The 21,370-nt window shown below is 35.1% G+C and overlaps 1 protein-coding gene across 7 annotated transcripts in view; it reads left to right on the forward strand.

Annotated features, from left to right (window-relative positions):
- The window catches only part of TMTC2 (transmembrane O-mannosyltransferase targeting cadherins 2), a 444,929-nt gene that overhangs the window by 260,367 nt on the left and 163,192 nt on the right, over positions 1-21,370 (forward strand). For all 7 annotated transcript variants that reach the window (XR_004274687.1, XM_032296952.1, XM_032296962.1 and 4 more), the window contains 2 exons: positions 19,594-19,679; positions 20,140-20,324. Coding sequence is in view for 6 of the 7 variants with exons in the window: in XM_032296952.1 (XP_032152843.1) it covers positions 19,594-19,679; positions 20,140-20,324 (271 nt within the window). In the remaining variant the exon portion in view is untranslated. The remainder of the gene's footprint in view (positions 1-19,593; positions 19,680-20,139; positions 20,325-21,370) is intronic.

Raw genomic sequence — 21,370 nt, forward strand, 5'->3', positions numbered from 1 at the left:
TGTAAATTAATATGTATTTGTTTCTATCACATAGCAAGGTCTTCAGTATTTCCTTGGTTCTTAAATGCTTTCAAATCAAATTGAATTAAATGACTGATTTCACACTCATTCCTCTTATAGCAATGGAAATTGGTGTCTAGAATTAGAACTATTAAGTCTTTCCCTCCCCACTCTATCCCAAAGCAAAATTGGGGGAAATCAGGATCCTTTTAGAAATTGGAGCCCAGCAAAAGAAAGATTGACTCATTCCCATGCTCATTTGTGTTATAGGTTTTCACTTACAAACGTAGCTGCAAAATGATAGTATGTAGAAACATTCATTCAAGAGCATAGAGTGAGTTAAACTATTTTCCACGTTGGAAAAATGGTGAGAGACATTTTTCTGCAATCTCATTGAAAGGCCTTTAATTTTATAGTCATTTTCATCTAGGACACTGTAGGTAAATTTGAGGATATATATTAGAAAACCTGTAGAAGAGGGTGATAAAGTTCATGGTTACCTCCTGTTTTAATGCCTTGTGTTTGGTTTAACTTTAAAACTGATTGAAAGTTGCTTACATGGCCAGAAGCTTTCTGTTATTCCTAAAATTATGCTCACATGGAAAGTTCAGGCTGATGTGCAGCAGAATTTCGAGTAAATTAATTTCAGTTTTCTCAGAAGGAGGTATTGCATTATGAAAAATGTTTCTTATTTCTTTGCTCCTCAAGAAAAACGAACAGATATAAATTTATTTGTGTAGTTCCAATCAGTCCTCTGCAGATTTCCAATTATTGTGAGTTAAGAATTATTTCTTAGACACACCAGGAAATATAGTAATATTGTCTTTACTTAATTTACTATCTTTCTTGTACAAAACCTGTGTTTCCCTATATGATGGAAAAGTTGTGTAAAGTATAATTGAAGTTTGAAGGCATCTGGATATTTAGATGACAATGAATTTAAAAATGAATATTGTGTCATCTGCTGCTTATTTTTTCTTTTTTCTTATATATTATTTCTACCAGTTATATTATTTCTATAGCTAAATTTTATCACTTATTTCTTTCAATTCTTTGCTTCAATGTTACTCTCTGAATAAGGCTTCCTAGCCAATTCTATTTAAGTTAGCAACCCCTCTACCACTGTCACACTTCTGTTCCTCATTACTTTATTCCTTAAAACATTGCAAGCCAGGTGTGGTGGTTCACATCTGTAATCCCAGCGTTTTGGGAGACTGAGGTGGGCAGATTGCCTGAGGTGAGGATTTCAAGGCCAGTCAGGCTAACATGTTGAAACTCTGTCTTTACTAAAAATACAAACATATTAGCCAGGCATGGTGGCATGCGCCTGTAATCCCAGCTACTCAGGAGGCTGAGGCAGGGGAATAACTTGAACTCAGGCGATGAAGGTTACAGTGAGCTGAGATTGCGCCACTGCACTCCAGCCTTGGCAACAGAGCAAGACAACCTCTCAAAAAAAAAAAAAAAAAAAAAGAAAAAAAGAAAAGAAAAGAAAAGAAAAATTGCATATATTACTTTATAGTGAACTATGTAATTTACTACCTGTAATGACAAATAATGAATGATATAAATATAAACTTAGTTTACTTTGTATATGGCTAAAATATAAGCTTCACGAAAGCATTTTTTTGTATTCTTAGTGTCTAGAATAGTGCTTAGCATCTGTGTTCAATTAATATTTGTTCCATGCACATTGATTTAGGTACATACATGTTTCTTAAATTTCTTATGTGTGAAGAGTGCACCGCAGATTACATTCGAATCTTTCCTTCCCCCTTTCTCCCTTCTTATTCTCTTCATTTACCCCTGCAGAATTAAAGACTACCTAAGGATGCCCCTTTTGCTTCACATCTCCATTACTTTTAATCATTGTGGCTCTGATTTCACTTCGCCCCTAGTGACCCTTATTGTTAGAGATGATAAGCTGAGAGTGTTTCATGGCACAGGGTTTGAGGTAAAAGTGATCCCATCTTGCTATTCTGATAATAAGGAGGACAGTGTGAGGAAATGTCCACCAGCCATCTAGCGATAGAGAGCCAGATGCAACCTTGTGATAGTAACCACATCTCATCATCAGACTCAGAGAGTAATAGGCATGCACTTTTTTAACAACAGAAATGCCTGGCTAGAAGAATAATCCAAGCTGTCTTAAGTCTGCAGGGTTTCTGGGTTTCAACTCCATTTTTATTTTAAGGATAGTCTTTAAAAAATGATACTGTGTTTGAGTGTGTCCCCTGTACATTTGACTGTTTGAAATAAAATTCTTTAGAAAAATCTCTAAATCTTCAAAGACCAGCTTTAGTGGTAGGTGCAAACCTGGGCTGCAAAGTGTGTTCTCAGTCTCTTGAAACTGGGTGTTGGAGCAAAGAGTGCAATTTTAATCAAAAGCAGCAATCGATGGCTTGGAAAATCAAGCAAGTTGGACAATTCTTATGCCCTGTTTTGTTGTTGTTGTTTTGTTTTGTTTTCTTTTAAAGAAAAGTCAAGGGAAATAAGACCAGTAGCCATATTAAACATGAGGGTGGAGTGAATAGAAAAGAGAATAAAAGCACGTGCTGCTGAGTGTATTTGCCAGTTTTCTCTTGAATTGCCACCTTGATCCCCAAACCTCCATCATTCTGTCCATATTTCTCGTCTTTTCTTCTCCATTCTTCAGCCTTATCTACCAGTTTGGCTCCTGTTACCATGACTGAAACCTCTAAATGATGCCTATGGCCATGAGTTGATCCTCATTCTCTGTGACCCCTGAGTTCAGTGAAGGGGGACATTCCTTTTCTGTACCAAAATTAAATCAACAAATGCAACTTTAGAAAGATTGTTACAGGCCATGCTCAGTGGCTCACATTTGTAATCCAGCACTTTGGGAGGCCAAAATGAGAGGGTTACTTGAGCCGAGAGTTGGTTCAAGACCAGCCTGGGAAATATAGTGAGACCTTGTTTCTATTTAAAAAACAAAAATAGCCAGGCCTGGTGGCAAATGCCTGTAGTCTCAGCTACTTGGGAGGCTGAGGTGGACAAATTGCTTAAGCCCTGGAGACTCAGGCTGCAGTGAGCCATGCTTGTACCACTGCACTGCAGTCTGGACAATAGAGTGAAACCCTATCTCAATTTAAAAAAAAAAAAGATTGTTATGAATAGTGTTTTTCTTCTAATTCTGAAGTATTCAGGATAAATCTGCAAGTGAATTGTTGCTAAGTTGAAAAAAATCTATTCCAAATGATTATATATATATATATATATATATATATATATATAGCTTCAGACTTTCATTTTTGGAACTCATCTTCCTTATTTTTAAGTTAGAAACTGCTTGTATGACCTAACACCTATTCCTGCTGGTCCATAAGATACATGATACCTTTTCCCCTTTCATAATTTATTGCTTTAACAGCAGACTTTCGTTAGTGCACTGCTGTTAAGGGACAAAGAAAACACCCACTTTGTTGAACATTTATGTTTAAAGTGAGTACATTGCACTAAATCACTGTGCGCCCATTGGGACATCTCTAACCCAAATTATAACCATATCTGTGATGGAATCTTGCCGTGAAGCTTTTTTTTTTTAGTGTAATTTTTTGAGTGTTTTCATTCCTGTAGAATTCTCGAAAGCTAATTTTGTTTATTTTTTCCTTTTTCTTCCCTCTGCCTGAACAAACTTGTTTAAGTTAGGTTCTCCTGCTGTGGGCTTCCATGATGTATTATACTATCCCAAAGCATCCTCAACTCAGCATTGGTGCTGCTTTTTATATAAATTATCTTTTTCACTCATCATTAAACCTTCATAATGGTACTTTCAAAATATATTTTGAATGAATAAACAAGTCAGTCTAATTACCTTGAGTTTTACTGAGCAAGCCAGGTTTTGGCCTATGCTTGTATTCCAGCATAGGGGTTCCTCTGCAGAGATTATACACTCTCCAACTGATAGGGGGTTTCTTCTCCAAGAAATTACACAAAGATAGACATCCATGTTGGATAGCACCTATAAATAGCAAATAATAGATAGTAAATCACTATACAGATTTAAAGTTAAATCATTTGTGGTTAGTGCCTTTAACTTGTGTTAGATGCTTTTCATTTCTTAATTTTGTTAGTTTTAAATCAAAAGTCTCCCTTAGGGTTAAGTAAATACTTGAAAGAGATTTGCCTGTGATTCCAGAAGATATATATGGGCTTACCAGAGTCATATTTGTTTTCACGGGAAGGGTGATGGGGAAAAGGGAAAAGTTTCCTTTTTAAAACATTAAATTATCTGGCAGCCTTGCACTTTGGAGGCAGCTTAGTGAACTACTTCAGAGCATGGGCTTTGGCTTTAAACAGACTGGGCTTCAAATCATCCATTTATTGGTCCTGTGCCTGATCTTAGGCAAATTGTTTAATCCTTATTCCTCATCTGCAACATTGGGTTGAGTTAGTGTTAATATAGAAGATTAAATAATATAATGTCTAGAAATATGATATAATTATATGATGATAAAATCTGAAGGGTTCATTAGCAGGTAATTTTATTCTATTTCTTAATGTTCCCTGGCTGTCCCATTTGGGGGCTATGTCTTAGCCCACTGGCAACCACTGCCATGAGCAGGAGTGTGTCCAAAGCACAAAAATAACTCAAGGAAACCCCTTTACTTTATGTGTATTGGTTGTGATGCATTTCTTAGTATAATAGAGGTTGACCGTCATTGGGAGGCTGCAGTTTATTTGCACATGACACAAATTCAAGATGTTTATATGTTGGGAAGTGCATTTATAAATAAGAAGATAAATTTGTTGACTCAGATAATGAAGAAACAGTGGGTCCATGAACCAGAGAGAAAGGGCAGGTGTTAATACTTAAGCCAAAAGCAGGCACCTATTCCCAGTGTTGGTGATTTGAAGCCTGATATCTCTGAATTTGAATCTCATCTTGAGTCTTGCCAGCTGTATTATCATGGACAAATTATTTAACCTCTCTCCCACCATTTTTATACCTCTAAAGTAAAAAAAAAATAATAATTTCTATTGCTAATTATAAGGATGGAAAGAAATAATGTGAAAAACTTAAACCCCCAAGTATTCATCTTTATTACTTCCTATTGAGTACTGTTTTTAAACTAGGAAAATGTATTCATGTCTATTATTTTGACATGTGGAAGAAAATAGTCTTAATTATATATTCAAAAGATAGGTACAAAGTAAATTATGCGTTTATTAATATACAATGTAGTTCTCCAAATCCTAGATCCAACAATAACAACTAACTGCATAGATATGTTGCTTAACCATTGTGATCTTTGAACTCTTCATTTTAAGATGGTTTGATACTTTATGGGTTCATTGTGGGAAATACATAATAGTTGTAAAACATCTTGTTCAACACCTGTCACAAAGTAGTAATGGACTAATTTGGAATATAAAGGCTTATTTAGATGTCATCGTCCATATTCCATCTCGGGAGAAGCACCTTTGTAATGAATACTCCATTTAATCAAGACCTCACAAATTTTTATAAAATGATACTATAGCGAGGATATGTTTCTCTTTCTTTATACCCTAAGGAAAAACCCATATAAAAATTGTTTTAAAAGCTGCGACTTGTTATTTCTCTACTAACGTTAAAGGATAAGGTTTTTGGCAAACCATCTGAAATATTTAAAAAGTCATTTATATCGAATGCCTACTGTTTCATATTTGACAGGTAAGAATTTAAAAAAAAAAAACTTCTTTATGAAAGAAGGTGGCATTATTGTGCTTTATTTAGTTGTCCAAGTCTAAACAACATTCAATTCAGAACAAATAATCAGGTCTGTGTCAAAAAAAAGATACCAGAGAGGGGGCTTAACTGTATTTTCTGAAACCTACTTGGCAGTTTTGTGACACAAGTGACATACTCTGAAATAGGTTTCAGCTTTGGGGAGCTGTGTAATAGAATTGTATGCCCTCATTTGCCTAGTTTATGTGTGACATGGTGGTGGTTTTTCTCCCCATCTCCTTTTTTTCATTGTTCTTAGTTCAATGAAAATATAGAGCAGAGAAATAACTTGCCCAACATTTTGAAGAAGGATACATCTTTTAATTTTGCTCTCAGTGTGTATGGTATGCAAAAATCACGTAGAATAACATAGCAGTATTTTAAAATATGTATTCAATTATGCCTTTTGCAGCAAGCGTGTTAAGCATTTTTCTCATAACTCGAAAATATGTCTTAAAGAAAGTCAGTCATTTACATGTGCCTCCTCTATTGCTTTTCTACCCCAGTCTTAGTTAAAATGTCTTTTTTAAGAGTATTTAAAATAGTTTAATTAAGGAAAAGAGAAAAGGAGAGAAATAGAGCATACGATTTGAGAAAAAAAAATATATGAGTAAGGAGAATTCTTTTGCTTAGTCCTCAAATACAAAGTCTGTTATCCTAGGAAAACCTAAAAGTCACAGAAGTGCTTCGTGAGACCAGAAACTATAGTTTTGTCTCTGGTATATCCTGTAGAGCTCAAATTCAATAACTTAAATCTCACTGAACTTTTTTTTCTGTGATGAAAATCCTACCTATTTCTATTCCACTTAATAAATTCTGAGTTCCCCTCTTTCTAGTATTTGGATATTAAGAGGATTGATATCCCTTAAAAATACTACTAATGTCATTATTCTTTTGGGCAAACAGTGATATCTCTGACCGCTCTGATGTCTAGGAGCTTAATTTAAGAGTTCCAATTTCATACACCTATTATGTTCTTAAATTATTTAATTTTAATTACATACTTTAATTCCAAGTTTTATTCTTGGCAGCTGCCTAATTGGTTATCACTCCAAACCAGGCAACTCAAACTTTGTATTTATTCAAATGTAATTAAATGAAGTTTTATTAAAATGTCTCTATGAGAGCTATATTTGATGTTACATATTTTATAACATTATATACATATGGGATAAGGGAGTAATATGTATGTATGTGTCTGTGTGTGTATATATATATAATATATGTATGTATATATGTATATAGTTTGTTTGTTTGAGACAGAGTCTTGCTCTGTCGCCCAGGCTGTAATGCTGTGGTGCAATCTTGGCTCACTGCAACTTCTGCTTCCTGGGTTCAAGTGATTCTGCTGCCTCAGCCTCCCTAGTAGAGATGAGGTTTCACCATGTTGGCCAGGCTGGTCTCAAACTCCTGACCAGGGGTGATCCACCCATCTCAGCCTCCCAAAGTGCTGGGATTACAGCTATGACCCACCATGCCTGGCAGCATTATACTTTTTTTTTTTTTTTTTTTTTTTTTTGAGACAGAGTATCTCTCTGTCACCCAGGCTGGAGCGCAGGGGTGTGATCTTGGCTTACTGCAACCTCTGCCTCCTCAGCTCATTCAAGCTATTCTCCTGCCTCAGCCTCTTGAGTACTGGGACAGGCACCTGACACGACACCTGGATAATTTTTGTATTTTTAGTAGAGATGAGGTTTCACTATATTGGCCAGGCTGGTCTCGAACTCCTGACCTCATGATCTGCCCACCTCAGCCTCTGAAAGTGCTGGGATTACAGGTGTGAGCCACCATGCCCGGCCAGCATTATACATTTTTAAAAACATGAATAATGCATATGCCATTTTGTCATTTGAGAGGAGGTTGGTTGGCAGATGATAAAAAAATAAATAAATAACAGTAGCTTAAACTAGTTACAGATGTTTTAATCTCTCCTACAAAAAGGAAGTCCAGAGATGTGCAGTCCCTGCTCATCGGATAGTTTTATAAAGGGCTCAGATTCCAGCGCTTGTTTTAGTTTTTGTTCGACCCCTATCTTCCTCAACACAGAACTACCTCACAGCTAGTGGGAAAGAGGAGGGGTAAGGGAGGAAATACTCTCACTCCTTAAAGGTTGTTTTCTAAAGTACTGCAGGATTTTTCTGCTGCTGGTCACATGACCAAACCTGGCTGCATGTGTGATCATGATTCTTTTGATGTTTTCAGTTCCTAACAAAGTGGCTAGTGCTTATTAGGTACTTAAATCCTAAGCTCTTGTGTCTCTCTAAACTTTAAAATTACTCTAATTAACTCAAATAGTAGCTACTTATTTTATTTACAGTGTGTGAATTTAAAAAGGATTTTGAATTTAATTCCATTTATTGCCAGTGTAGTCACTTGAGAATTTTGCCTCATATCTATTTTATCAAACAAGACTTGGGAACATTTATGCTTTATGTGTGTACCATGCTATTAAATTATCACTTCTGTTGAATGATAGAGATAAAAGATTTATTTTTCCGAGTGTCATATTATAAATATTGCCTAAAACTAAGCATAATTCTTGAAAAAAGTGAGCAAATGCATCTGTAATCACATTTAACGGCTAAATCATGTAAAATCTCATTATTAAAGCCATTAGCTAAATAAGCAAATTTGATTAGAAAATTTGGATTAATGCAATGTTCAAATATGACTGGAACCAATGTTGGTTCATTTCACTTTGCAAATTTCAAATGCATAAATAACCCTAGGAAAAATATGTGAATATCTAAAATTTATGTTTTATCTCTGAGAAAAAAAAATAGCCCTTAGTTTCAAAGTCCTTACATGTGTTAAAGGACAATCAAATGAAATAAAATTCAGAAACATCTTTTAGTTTAAAGTGAACATATTTTTTAAATAGCTGGGCAGTAGGGATTAAAACTATTTTGTGAATTATTGCCTATAAACATTGTTATTGGACTTATTTTGATTGTTGAGTATTTTTTGCCCAGGAAATAGCAAGACTATTTCTACTGAATCTCATTCTCAATAATATAATTCTAATTTTTAGTTGTCTTAGTTTTTTAGTTTTCCAAATGCTTCCTACATAGATTACCTCATTTTCTTATCATGAAGCCTGTTATTATTGCTATTGTTAGGTCAAAAATGCTATCCTCTGTAACTCTTAAGTTTTCATTCACATGGCTTGATCTGTCTGGAATGCTGTTGTCTTCATTCTTGATTTGGCTACCTCACCTGTTATCTTGGGTAGGTGTTCCCTTCATGGGTTCCCAAAACACCTTCTATTTTATCATGACCCTCTTTACACAGTACTGTGATTGTCTGTCTTCGCCGTGAGGCAATTCGCTGAAAAATTGTTTATTCATTACTCAGTAAGCTTATTGTCAATGTTTAATGTATTGTAAGAGTGCCAGACATTACACTTTAATGAAATCAAAGCAAGAAAGAAACTGTTTATCCTTCAGCATTTCCCTGGTTTTGAAAGTGTGTGACTCTTTGTTAAGTAGAATCCTGTTTCCCTTGCGTTTTGCAGGGACATCAGCTTTGTTACTGAAATATATACTCTTGAAAAGTATACTTTCATCTCCTAATGTGCTTTATTCATACCCAAACTTGAATCTTTCCGATTTCAACCACTTTTTAAGACCTTTGTTAGAACAAGAGGCAAAAGGCCACTTTACTTAAGGATTTGGATTGACAGTTCTATCTAGAGGGCAGTCTTACTACAGAGTCACTGACAATTTGGTCAGATGTGTTGTCAGAAGCAGGAAAAGATATGCTTTTCTTTTTAATTTTTAGAAAGTTTCATTTTTTGTTTACCTTTTTTTGTGAAGATAGTAGACATGGTAGGTTAGATTTTTTAAATGAAAAAAAATTAATTTTTTAATTTGCTTTCCAGTAGTCTATCTTCTTGTATAGTTCGTGTGTATGATTAGAAGTGATACAAGGTCCTTATTTTCTGAAGAAATGTATGGTAGTTAGTTGATATAAAATTCTAATCATGGTGTTTCAACTTCGGTGCTGTTGACATTTTGGGCTAGGTTATTCTTTACTGTTGATGCCTGTTCTGTGCCTTGTAAGATGTTTAAAAGCATTCCTAGACACGGCTTACTAGATACCAGTTCCATTCCCTGAGTTGTGACAAGCATAAATGTCTCCAGACATTGCTAAATATTCCCTTGGGGGGCAAAGTCACCACTGGTTGAGAATCTATACTAAATAAATGTTCGTCTTTTGTCTCTGTCAATGTTTAGGATCAGCTAGGGACCCATATGCCTATTTACATTTAATGTTTGTGTTCAACTCTGTTCAATCCACTGTTTTTGTGGGTTTGACTGTTCTTCCTTAACCAAGTGCCTGGATTATTGCGATTTCATAAAATAGTATCTTAGACAAAGACAGGGTTGTCAGGGGAGATGGGAGAAAGATGGGCAAAACGTTCCTAAGGAAAGGAAATACTACACAGGCAATATGCCTAGAACATGTGATCGTGATCAGGAAAAAAACTCTAAACAGATTTAAAAGAAAACATTTTGTTATTTCTTTTTTTTTTTTTTTTAACTAACATGATTTTCTAGAATTTAGGTCTTAGAAATAGTAGTAGTTCATATGTCTAGGCACATTTTCTTTCTTGGACAAAAACATACTCTTTCTCTTTCCCCCATTTTTTTTTTTAATCACTAGCTGCTTAATTTCATCCACTGTTGTTCTAAAAGATAAACCATTGGAGGAGAAATTTGAGAAGCAAAATTTTCTTTTAAAAATGCTGTAATATATTCATCTACACATAGATATATAAAATTGACCCTATCACTTAAAATTTAAGAGATTGGAAATTTTTTTTTCAATTTCTCCGCCAAAAGGCACTTGAAATTCACATTAATGCACAGTATGCACCAATTTGCTTAATTTTGAGGCAACTCCATATGATATGGACTTACTGGCATATTAAAATGTGTTCTTCCACTAGATTAACCTTATGTGAAATCCTTGAGTTTAAACATGGAAACAAAAGAGTGATACCTGCTACCACAAAAACACACTTAAGTATATAGCCCACAGACCCTGTAAGACAACCACACAATAGAAACTACAAAGCAATGAACCAATAAGTTCATGATAGGATCAATACCTCCCATATTAATATTAATCTTGAATGTAAATGGTCTAAATGCTCCACTTAAGAGACACAGAGTAGCAAGTGGAGTTAAAAAAAAAAAAAAAAAGAAAGAAAACAAAACATGTCTGCTGTCTTCAAGAGACACATTTCACATGTAATATGATACCCACAGGCTCATAGTAAAGTGTTGGGGAAAGATGTAGTATGCAAACAGAAAACAAAAAAGAGCAAGAGTCACTATTCTTCTATCAGATAAAACAGAATTTATTTATTTACTTGAGATGGTGTCTCTGTCACACAGGCTAGAGTGCAATGGTTTGATCTCAGCTCGCTGCAACCTCCATCTCCCAGGGTCAAGTAATTTTCCTGCCTCAGCTTCTCTCCCAAGTAGCTGGGATTACAGGCGCCTACCATCTTGCCTGGCTAATTTTTGTATTTTTAGTAGAGATGGAGTTTCACCATGATGGCCAGACAGGTGTTGAACTCCTCACCTCAGCTGATCCACTCGCCTTTGCCTAACAAAGTCCTGAGATTACAGGCATGAGCCACTACCCCTGACCAGTTAAAACAGAATTTAAATGAGTAAAAGTAAAAAAAGTACAAAGAAGGGCATTCCATAATGATAAATCAACAAGTCCATGATAAATGCAATGTGAAATATATATTTATTTAGGATAGTTAAGTCTTCAACAAGAAGTTAAGTCTTCAAAAAGAAGACTTAACTATCCTAAATATGTATGCATGCCACATCGGAACACCTACATTCATGAAACAAATACTTTTAGACCTACAAAAAGACATAGACAGGCACACAATAATAGTGGGGACTTCACCCCACTGACAAAATTAGATCATTGAGGCAGAAAGCTAATGAATTCTGGACTTAGATTCAACACTGGACCAAATGGACTGATAGATATCTATAGCAGACACTACCAATAAATCACCCAATATACATTCTTCTCATCTGTACATGGAACATTACCCAACATTGACCACATGCTTCGCCATAAACAAATCTCAATAAATTAAAAACAAAACTAAAAGCATACCAGCCACCCTCTTGGACCACGGTGGAATAAAAATAAAAATTATTACCGAGGAGATCTGTCAAAACCACAATATTACATGACTTTTGTGTAAACAATGAAATTAAAACAGAAATCAAATTTTTTTAAGTAAATGAAAACCGAGATACAGCATACCAAAGTGTCTGGCATACAGCAAAAGCAGTGTTCAGAGGAAAGTTCATAGCACTAAATGCCTATCTCAAAAGGCTAGAAAGATCTCATATTAATGACCTAACATCACACCTAGAAAACTAGAAAAACATTAGCAAGCTAACTGCAAAGGCAAAGAAAAAAGGAAATAACAAAAGTCAAAACAGAACTGAATAAATTTGAGACCCCCAAATCTATACAATGAATCAGTGAACCCAAAAGTTGATTTTTTGGAAGGATAAAGATCAATAATAGACCGCTAGTGAGATTAACAAAGAAAAAAGAGGGATAATATTAGGTTGGTGCAGAATGTAAATAAGCACAATCAGAAATGACAAAGATGACATCACAACTGATCTCAAAGAAATATAAAAGATCCTGAGAGACTATTATGAACACTTCTATGCATGCAAGCCAGAAATCCAGAGGAAATAGATAAATTCCTGAAAATACGTAGTTTCACAAAATTGAACCCAGAAGAAATAAAAACCCTGAACAAACTAATATTGACTTCAAAAATTGAATTAGTAGTTTTAAAAAAGTAAAACATACAAAATAAATACTTACCTACCAAATATTCCTAGAACAGATAAAGTCACAGCTGAATTCTATCAGATGTATAAAGAACTGGTACTAATTCTGCTAAAACTATCCAAAAAAATCAAGGAGGAGGGACTCCTCCCTGACTCATTCTATGAAGCCAGTGTCGCTCATATGCCAAAACCTGGCAAAGACACAAGGAAGGAAGAAAACCAGGCTGGGCACAACGGCTCATGCCTGTAATCCCAATACACGAACAAGCTGAAGTGAGAGAATCGCCTGCCCTCAGTAGTTCAAGACAAGCCGGAAGAACAGAGCAAGACCTCATCTCTACTAAAAATCAAAAAGTTTAGCCAGGCATGGTAGCACACACCTGTAGCACACACTCAGGTTACTGATACAGAAGGATTGCTTGAGCCTGGAAAATCAAGGCTTCTGTTAGCTATGATCACACCACTGCATTCCAGCCTAGGTGACAGAGCAAGAGTCTGTCTCAAAAGAAAACTTAAGTCAGCTATTGTCCAATATCTCTAATGAACATAAGACACAAAAGTCCTCAGTAAAATACTAGTAAAATGAATTGTGCAGCACATCAAAATGGTAACTTGCCGCAATCAAATAGGCTTTGCTCCTGGGATGCAGGGTTGTTTCAACATGTGCAAATCAAAAAATGTGATTCACTGCATAAATAAATTAAAAACAAAAATTATATGATCATCTCAATATATGCAGAAAATTTTCAATAAAATTTATTAGCCCTTTATAATAAAACCCTCAAGAAAACAGACAGAGAGAGAACAAACTGCACCATCTTAAGAGCCATCTTTGACACACCCACAGCCAACATCATACTAAATGGACAAAAACTGGAAGCATTCCCTTTGAGAATTGGCATAAGACAAGATGCTGACTCTCACCACTCCTATTCAACATAGTACTGGAACTCCTAGCCAGATCAATCAGGCAAGAGAAGGAAATAAAAGGCCTCCAATAGGAAAAGAAATCAAACAACTCTTTACTGACAATATTATTCTGTATTCAGAAAACTCTAAAGACTGCCAAAAGGCTCCTGGAACTGATAAATGACTTCAGTAACATTTCATGATACAAACACTGATGTAAAACGATCAGTAGCATTTCTGTACATGAATAATATTCAAGCTGAGAGCAAAATAAGGAATGCACTCCCATTTACAATAGCCATACACACACAAAAAAATACGTAGGAATATTTCTAACCAAGGAGATGAAAGATCTCTAAAAGGAAAACTATAAAACACTGCGAAAAGAAATCACAGATGACACAAACTATGGAAAAGCATTCTGTGCTCATGACTTGGAAGAATCAATATCATTAAAATGGCCATACTGCCCAAAGCAATTTACAGATTCAGTGCTATTCCTATCATACCACCAATGTCAGTTTTCACAGAATTAAAAAACATTATTCTAATATATGGAACCAAAAAAAGCGTGAATAGCCAAAGTAATTCTAAGCAAAAAGAACAAACCCAGAGACATTGCATTATTCAACCTCAAACCCTACTATAAGGCTGCCATAACCAAAACAGCATGGTACTGATACAAAAACAGACACACACAGCAGTGGAACAGAATCTAGAATCCAGAAATAAAGTCTCACACCTACAGCCATCTGACCTTTGACAAATTTGACAAAAATAGACAATGAGAAAAGGACTTACTGCTCAATAAATAGTGCTGTGATAGCTGGCTAGCCACATGCATGAAATCAGACTGGATCCCTACTCTCCACTCTATGTAAAAATTAACTCAAGATGGATTAAATATGTAAATGTAAGTCCTCAAACTATAAGAATCCTAGAAGGAAACCTAAGAGACACCATTCTGGACATAAGCCTTGGGAAAGAATTTCTGACCAAGTCCTGAGAAGACATTGCAACAAAAACAAAAATTAATAAGTAGCACATAATTGTAGTAAAGAGCTTCAGCGTAGCAAAAGAAACTATCAACAGAGTAAACAGACAGCCTACAAAATAGGAGACGTTTGCACAGTGTGCATCCAACAATGGTCTAATACCCGGAATCTATAAAGAGTATAAATAATTGAACAAGCAAAAGACAATGCCATTAAAAAAAAATAAAAACAGGAGAATGATATGAGCAGACACTTCTCAAAAGAAGACATGAAAGCTGCCAACAAACGTAAGAAAAAATGCTCAACATCACTCATCATCAGAGAAATGCAAATCAAAACCACAGTGAGATACCATCTCGCACCAGTCAGAATGGCTATTATTAAAGAGTCCAAAAAACAATAGATGCTGGTGACACAATGAAGAAAAGAAAATACTTAAACATTGTTGATGGGATATAGTTTAGCCACTGTGGAAAACAGTTTGGAGATTTCTCAAGTAACTTTAAACAAAATTATCATTTGACCCAGAAATCTTAGTATTGGCTATATACCCAAAGGAAAATAAATCATTCTATCAAAAAGACACATCCACTCACATGTTTATTGCAGCACTAGTCAAAATAACAAAGATGTGGAATCAATCTAGGTGCCTGTCAGTGATGGACTGGGTAAAGAAAAAGACGTAAATAGATACCAGGGAATACTATACAGCCATAAAAAATATATAATTATGTATTTTGCCACAACATGGATGCAGCTGGGGGCCATTATCCTAAGGAAATTAATGCAGGAACAGAAAACCAAATACTGCATGTTCTTACTTGAAAATGGCAGCTAAATATTAAATATTCATGGCCGTAAGATGGCAATGAAAGACACTGAGGATTACTAGGGTGGAGAGGGAGGGAGGGGAGCAATGGTTGAAAAAGTAACTAATGGGTACTTGGTCAGTACTTGGGTAACGGAATAGGTTGTACCCCAAACCACAGCATCATAAAATATATACATGTAACAAACCTGCACATGAACCCTTTGAATCTAAATTAAAATTTTAACAACCATATGGGAATCAGGTTTTTTTATTTAAAAAATTTTTTAATGTGTTCCTGTTTTTCATATACATAGAAACCAAAAGATTTTTACATAATCTGCATGTAAACAAACTATGTCATTTTTAAACAGTCATGAAAAGTTATAAAATCCTTTAGTATGAATGATTTATTAAATTACAGGTACTCATGTATATCCAGACTACTAGTCTTGAATTTTGGCATCTTCTTACTAGTTGTTTGGCCTTAACTTTACTTAACTTTTTCTTGCCTAAGGTTCATTGTATGTAAAATGAAGAAAGTAATAATATCCTACCTCATAAGATTATTGTTGTGTAATAAATCAATATATGTAAAATGCTCCATACATTCTAAGTGTTGAATAAGCTTCTCTGCCACTATTACTATTATTGTAACATGAAGGATTTCTGTCTGTCTATCATGTTATAGGTAAAATTTAAAAGAGTTTTATTTTGGTAAACAACATTAACAGAATCCTAGTCATAACAATACTAGTACTGGCCCAAATTTATCCAGAATTTCCAAAAAGGCACTTGACTCCTTTTTCATGTGTCAACACAATTTAATATTTGGAAAGTTTTAGAGCAAAAAGAAACATAACCGAGCACACATGCACCTGGAATTGAACTATTTCATCTCTTTTCTCTTCTTTTTCCTTCTAGAATGAGCATGGGATTTAGTATCGGAAACTGTTCTGATTCTGGCTTTGCCTCTTTTTAGCCATAAAAACTAGAGAGAGTTGGTTAATTCTCTGAGCCTCTCTTTCTCCCTTTGTAATGGAGAGCTGATAACTCTTTTTATTGTGGTGTGCTTTCAGCCTCTGCCAGTATCATCTTAACTCTAGTCCTTTCCTTGTCCATTTCTGGGCTGGGTGATATTGGTCCTCTGTCCTCTATGTTTTCATATTCATTTACCTCAGTAGATTTTGCATCCATAGGCAAGTGCATCTCTGTCTTGTTCACATTTGCAGCATCCATTCTTGGGCATAGTTAATGCTCAATTAAATCCTTAGCCCATGAGAAATCAGTCACAGTAGCCATCTATCTTAGAATCACTCCATTGCTAACTTTATTCAGAGTATGTAGAGGATGATGATATTCTAATTCAAAGAATCACAATATATATATTCCTGAAAATGACTTGCTGAATCACTCTGAGTGACGAGGATCCGCCCCCTCCCCGCAAGAATAAGGGAGGCAGAACAGGATTGTCCCAGTGTGGTTATTATAGTATTCATCATTTTCTTTCTTCTTTGTATGTTTTATGAATTGGAAAATGGACAGGAATATAGTTTATCTGCTTTGGGAATCCCATGAGGCTAAGTACATCCGTTTTCAAGGTTTATAGGCTTTAGGTACATTGTCAGAGATATGTGCTCATTCCCTTCATGGTTATTCCATCTAGCCTAACAGCATATTTGCCCTTTAGAAGTGTAATTATGTGGAGACTAATTAGTGAGCTATTGCAGTTATTCAGGTGACAGAAAAGATAAAAAGGGCTCTGACAGAGGCATAAAGATAAACCTTGAGGGGGAGAGTAAAGAGCTTTAGAAAATAATAAGGTGGGCTTAGGAGACAAAACATTGAATTGTGAAGATAAGTGAAGACCTGAGTGATAATTAAGTTTCTCATTTTAGCAAATGGAGTGAATGATTGTGTTAATTACCAAGATTTTTTCCCCTATTTTATTTATTTCATTTATTTATTTTTAAGTGGGAGATACTGATTTCAATTTTTGGGTGTATTGATTTTGAAATTTCAGTGAGCCTCTATCTTGATGTGGCTCAGTCAGCTTTTGAAAGCAGATCTGGATGTCAGGAAGGAGATAAGTTTTTCAGAATTGTGAGCAGTCAGCATATACATGAGCCACATTTATGCATGACGTCATGCAGAGACTGTATTTATCCATAGAGACTGTCAGTACAAAATCCTGTAAAACACCAACTCCTTTTAAAGGAGTTCATGAATGAAGAGACATTTTCTTTCTCATTCTGTGTAAGAAGAGACTGGTCTCCCAGGAGCTCAGAAAATACAGAATTTCCAAAAAGAAGATGAATTCAGTAGTCTGAAGTGTAATAGTTGAGTGGAGTTTCACATAAGTGCACTATTTGGGGGTTCAGTGATTAGTAGAAATTTAATAGGACATATAAGGAGAATTCTGGGAAGAGACTCTAAACAGAATTTAGAATTTAGGGGTAAATGGGATTTGGGGCATTGGACATATACACCATAGACCATTCTTAAAGAAAATCTGGCTTTGAAGAAAAAAACAATCATAAGCAGTAGTTGGAGGTGGATACAGAATGAGGAAAGATTATACAGATATTTTCTTCTCCTATGTCTAAGAGGCACATGAACATTTTTGTAGTCTTAAGAAAGGAAACTGTATGGTAAAAGCAACTGAAGATGTTGGACAAAGAGGGGTTGATTGAAGGATTCCAATTGTAAAGAAGCTAGAAAAAATAGAATTAAATATCTAAATGGTATTTCTCCCCTGGTGCCCTTAGCCTTATATCAAAGGAGATGCCCTCTTTATCTGAATTTTAAAGCAAAGCCATGAAGACATTTAAAGTTGTAGATAAGTTTCAGAAGTTAGCTAATATATATGAGCTTAATTAATGGGAAGGCATTATGTCAATAAAATTATTGTCGTAAAGAATATTCTTCCTTTTTAAAAATTTGTTCATTCTCTTTATCAATTTTACCCGTTTGAATAAAACTAACCATTTCCACAAGTACTTTACTACTACAGTAAGCTTTATTCTCTCTTATTCCCAGCAGCTGGCAAGTACACTTAACAGCGCAGCATATTAATTTCATGATCAAATTAACTATTGTTCACATTTTTAATAGAAATATATATATTTGTGAAACTGATGTTAATGTGTTTGGGAATTCTTTATTCAGATGACATTTTAGCAACTATGAAAAATTGTGAAATTGTTGATGTATGCTTTTGACACAAGTGAGCATTCTTTAATTTTAAATATTTTCTCAAGATGCTCAAGTGATGTATTTTAAAATGCTCAACAGAATGATGTTTTTATTAGTAGCCTTCTCTTTTCTCTGACCTCTGTTTTACCAGCCTTTCAAAGGCCTCAGCAGCTGCCAAGTTGAATCTGCAATTTGAGATGATAACAGCAGTATTCAGGCTCAATAGATGTGCGGAATGTCTGTTTAAGATACTTACTGGTTACAAGAGAATGGGAATAGGCCAAAAAGCCCGCTGTGAGAGCTTTTTGAACTTAGTTTAATTCTCCAATACCTTGTTTTCATAGACATGACTGTAATTGATTTCATTCGGTTATGAGGGTGAGTTCCGACATGACTGAGATAGTACATGTAGTTACTACCTTACAGCCTTCTAAGAAAGTCTATGGAATCTTCGGGTCTGCAGAGAAAGATATTTTTCAGAACAGTGAACTGAAATTTGCGCAGTGTTCTGAAATCCAGTCTTACTCAACTAAATCCAGATATCAAGAAAAGGGTGATGTGGATAACCTTCGATCTTTTTTGTTGTTCTTTTTTTAGCATCTGATTAAACTCTGACTCTTTTTGCTGTTGAGCCAGACTACCTTTTGCCTTTCAGGCAGCCAAGCACCAATATTTCTCAAGCAATACAGCTAGTGAGAGACACATCTCATGTTTCCATATATTCATATCTCACTGCCTTAGACAGGTTTCCTTTCTGAAGTGATGGGAAAATGTGCATGCCCTAAGAAGAAATCCAGGTGGTTACTAATTCTAGTGGGAGAGAAAAGACAGCTAGAAAAGGGGAAAGTTCAATGGTGGTAAAAGGCTTTTAGAAAATACCTCCTAATACATTCTAATGCAGCACAAATGCAACTGATACCTATCCAGTATTTTCCCTCCTGAGGAATGATATCCTTATATTTATAATGTATTTTTATACTACCAGGTTAGCATTTTTATTGCATTGTTAACCTTTTTTATTTTTGGAATATAAAATAAAAATTTGTGGGTTTATATATAATAATACAGTCCTTTCTCTAAATTTCTGTTTTCCTCATGCAGAGGGCTACTTCTACAGGAGAACAGCAGGTTTGCAGAAGCACTACATTATTATAAATTGGCCATTGGGAGCAGGCCTACCCTGGCTTGTAAGTAATGTTCAAGATTTTATTTCTTATACCTCTTTCCATATTTGAAAATTAACTCTGTAATTTACAGCCTCACTGAGAAAAGATTTGGTGCTCTTATTTCTGAATACTTGCTACTCAAATTATGAACCTCTAACAATTTTATCTCTTTCAGTTGCATCATACTTCTGTTCATTGATCATTTTAAAAAATTATGATAGCTATAACTTTTACTCAGCTAGATTTCAAGCTTAAAAATATTGGAGATTTCTTGCTGGCAGAGACTATTCCATATATTTTTCAGTGATGAGTGCAGTTTCCCCTACCGTTATTGATCCCATGAATATTTGTTCCATAAGTATTTTTTTCTTTTTTTTTATGAGAACTAAACCATAGAAACCAAATAGAAACAAAGATAACTTTATTTTATTTACAGTATATATCATCTTCTCACACTTTTGTTTCCACTGTTCCCCCTCAGCTGCATATTTAAATACTGGTATTATTCTGATGAACCAAGGAAGGACGGAAGAAGCCCGCCGTACATTCTTAAAGTGTTCTGAGATCCCAGACGAAAACCTAAAGGACCCTCATGCACACAAGAGCTCTGTTACCAGTTGTCTGTACAACCTGGGAAAGCTGTATCATGAGCAGGGACACTACGAGGTCTGGCCAATGCCTCTCTATTTTTTCCTTCCCTCTTCTTCTGATCTAGTCTCAGTGTTTTCTAACCTACAGCCTCCTTTCAGACCCTATGTCCTTTGAACAACTAATATATATACACATTAAACTATTGTCCTTTGAGAAACTGCTATGTGGTAACATTAGAAGGGTTTGTGATCAAATTTGTTTGGAAAAAGCTTCTGCTAAATAAAAACTTAATAGATTTCTTTCCTGTCCATTTCTTAGAGCAATTATAGTATGTCAGTATGTATTGTGACTATTCAAGAATGGGGAAATAACGTGATGTTTCTCGAGCTCCTTTGTTCCCCATTTCTTTGGTTGGATGATCCAAGACACACTTTCTAGAATTGTTACCCTAGACCCAGTGTTTGATATTTTAAAAAATTTATCTTTTTACTTTGCATATTAAGGAAATACCACGTTGCATATTAAGGAAATGCAATTAAGAGAAATGCCACCCATTTCTTTTAATTCTTTAAAAAACTATACTAAAATAAAATTTTGTTTTATTATTTTTTAACTGAGTGATGAGAAAAAGTGGTGTAACAGGATGTTGCACAGTAAGTTAGAGGGTGACCCAGACTGGTCCTCCCTTCCTCTGACAGGAAGCATGTTTGCATGAGTTCCTTATTGTCCCTCTCTCTCCTTCCAGCTGCTTTCCCCTGACCTCCCACTCACGTACTCTTACATAATGTATTAAAACTGTAACATAAGGATAAAAATACAACTTTTAAAATAATTGCATTTAGGAATTTCAGTGGGTCTCAAGAGCTGGAAGATTTGTTAGCTGACATTATATTTAGATCCTAACAGGTTTCCTGACTTAAAGTAATTATGGAATTTAGATGACTAATGGGTAACTTTCAAACTATTTTTTTTTTTAGTTTTTATAGTTGAGTAATCTGTATGAACTAGAAAATTTGTATTAAAAGAGCATTGCTAACATTCAATGCCTCGTTAAGCTATGGCATTCTTCACAGACTGGGCTGAGTATTTTCATTGGTGGAATTGAGATAGTATGTCACAAA

Source organism: Sapajus apella, unplaced genomic scaffold (genome assembly GCF_009761245.1).
Source record: "Sapajus apella isolate SASKATOON/1434 unplaced genomic scaffold, GSC_monkey_1.0 scaffold2, whole genome shotgun sequence".
NCBI lineage: Eukaryota > Metazoa > Chordata > Mammalia > Primates > Cebidae > Sapajus > Sapajus apella.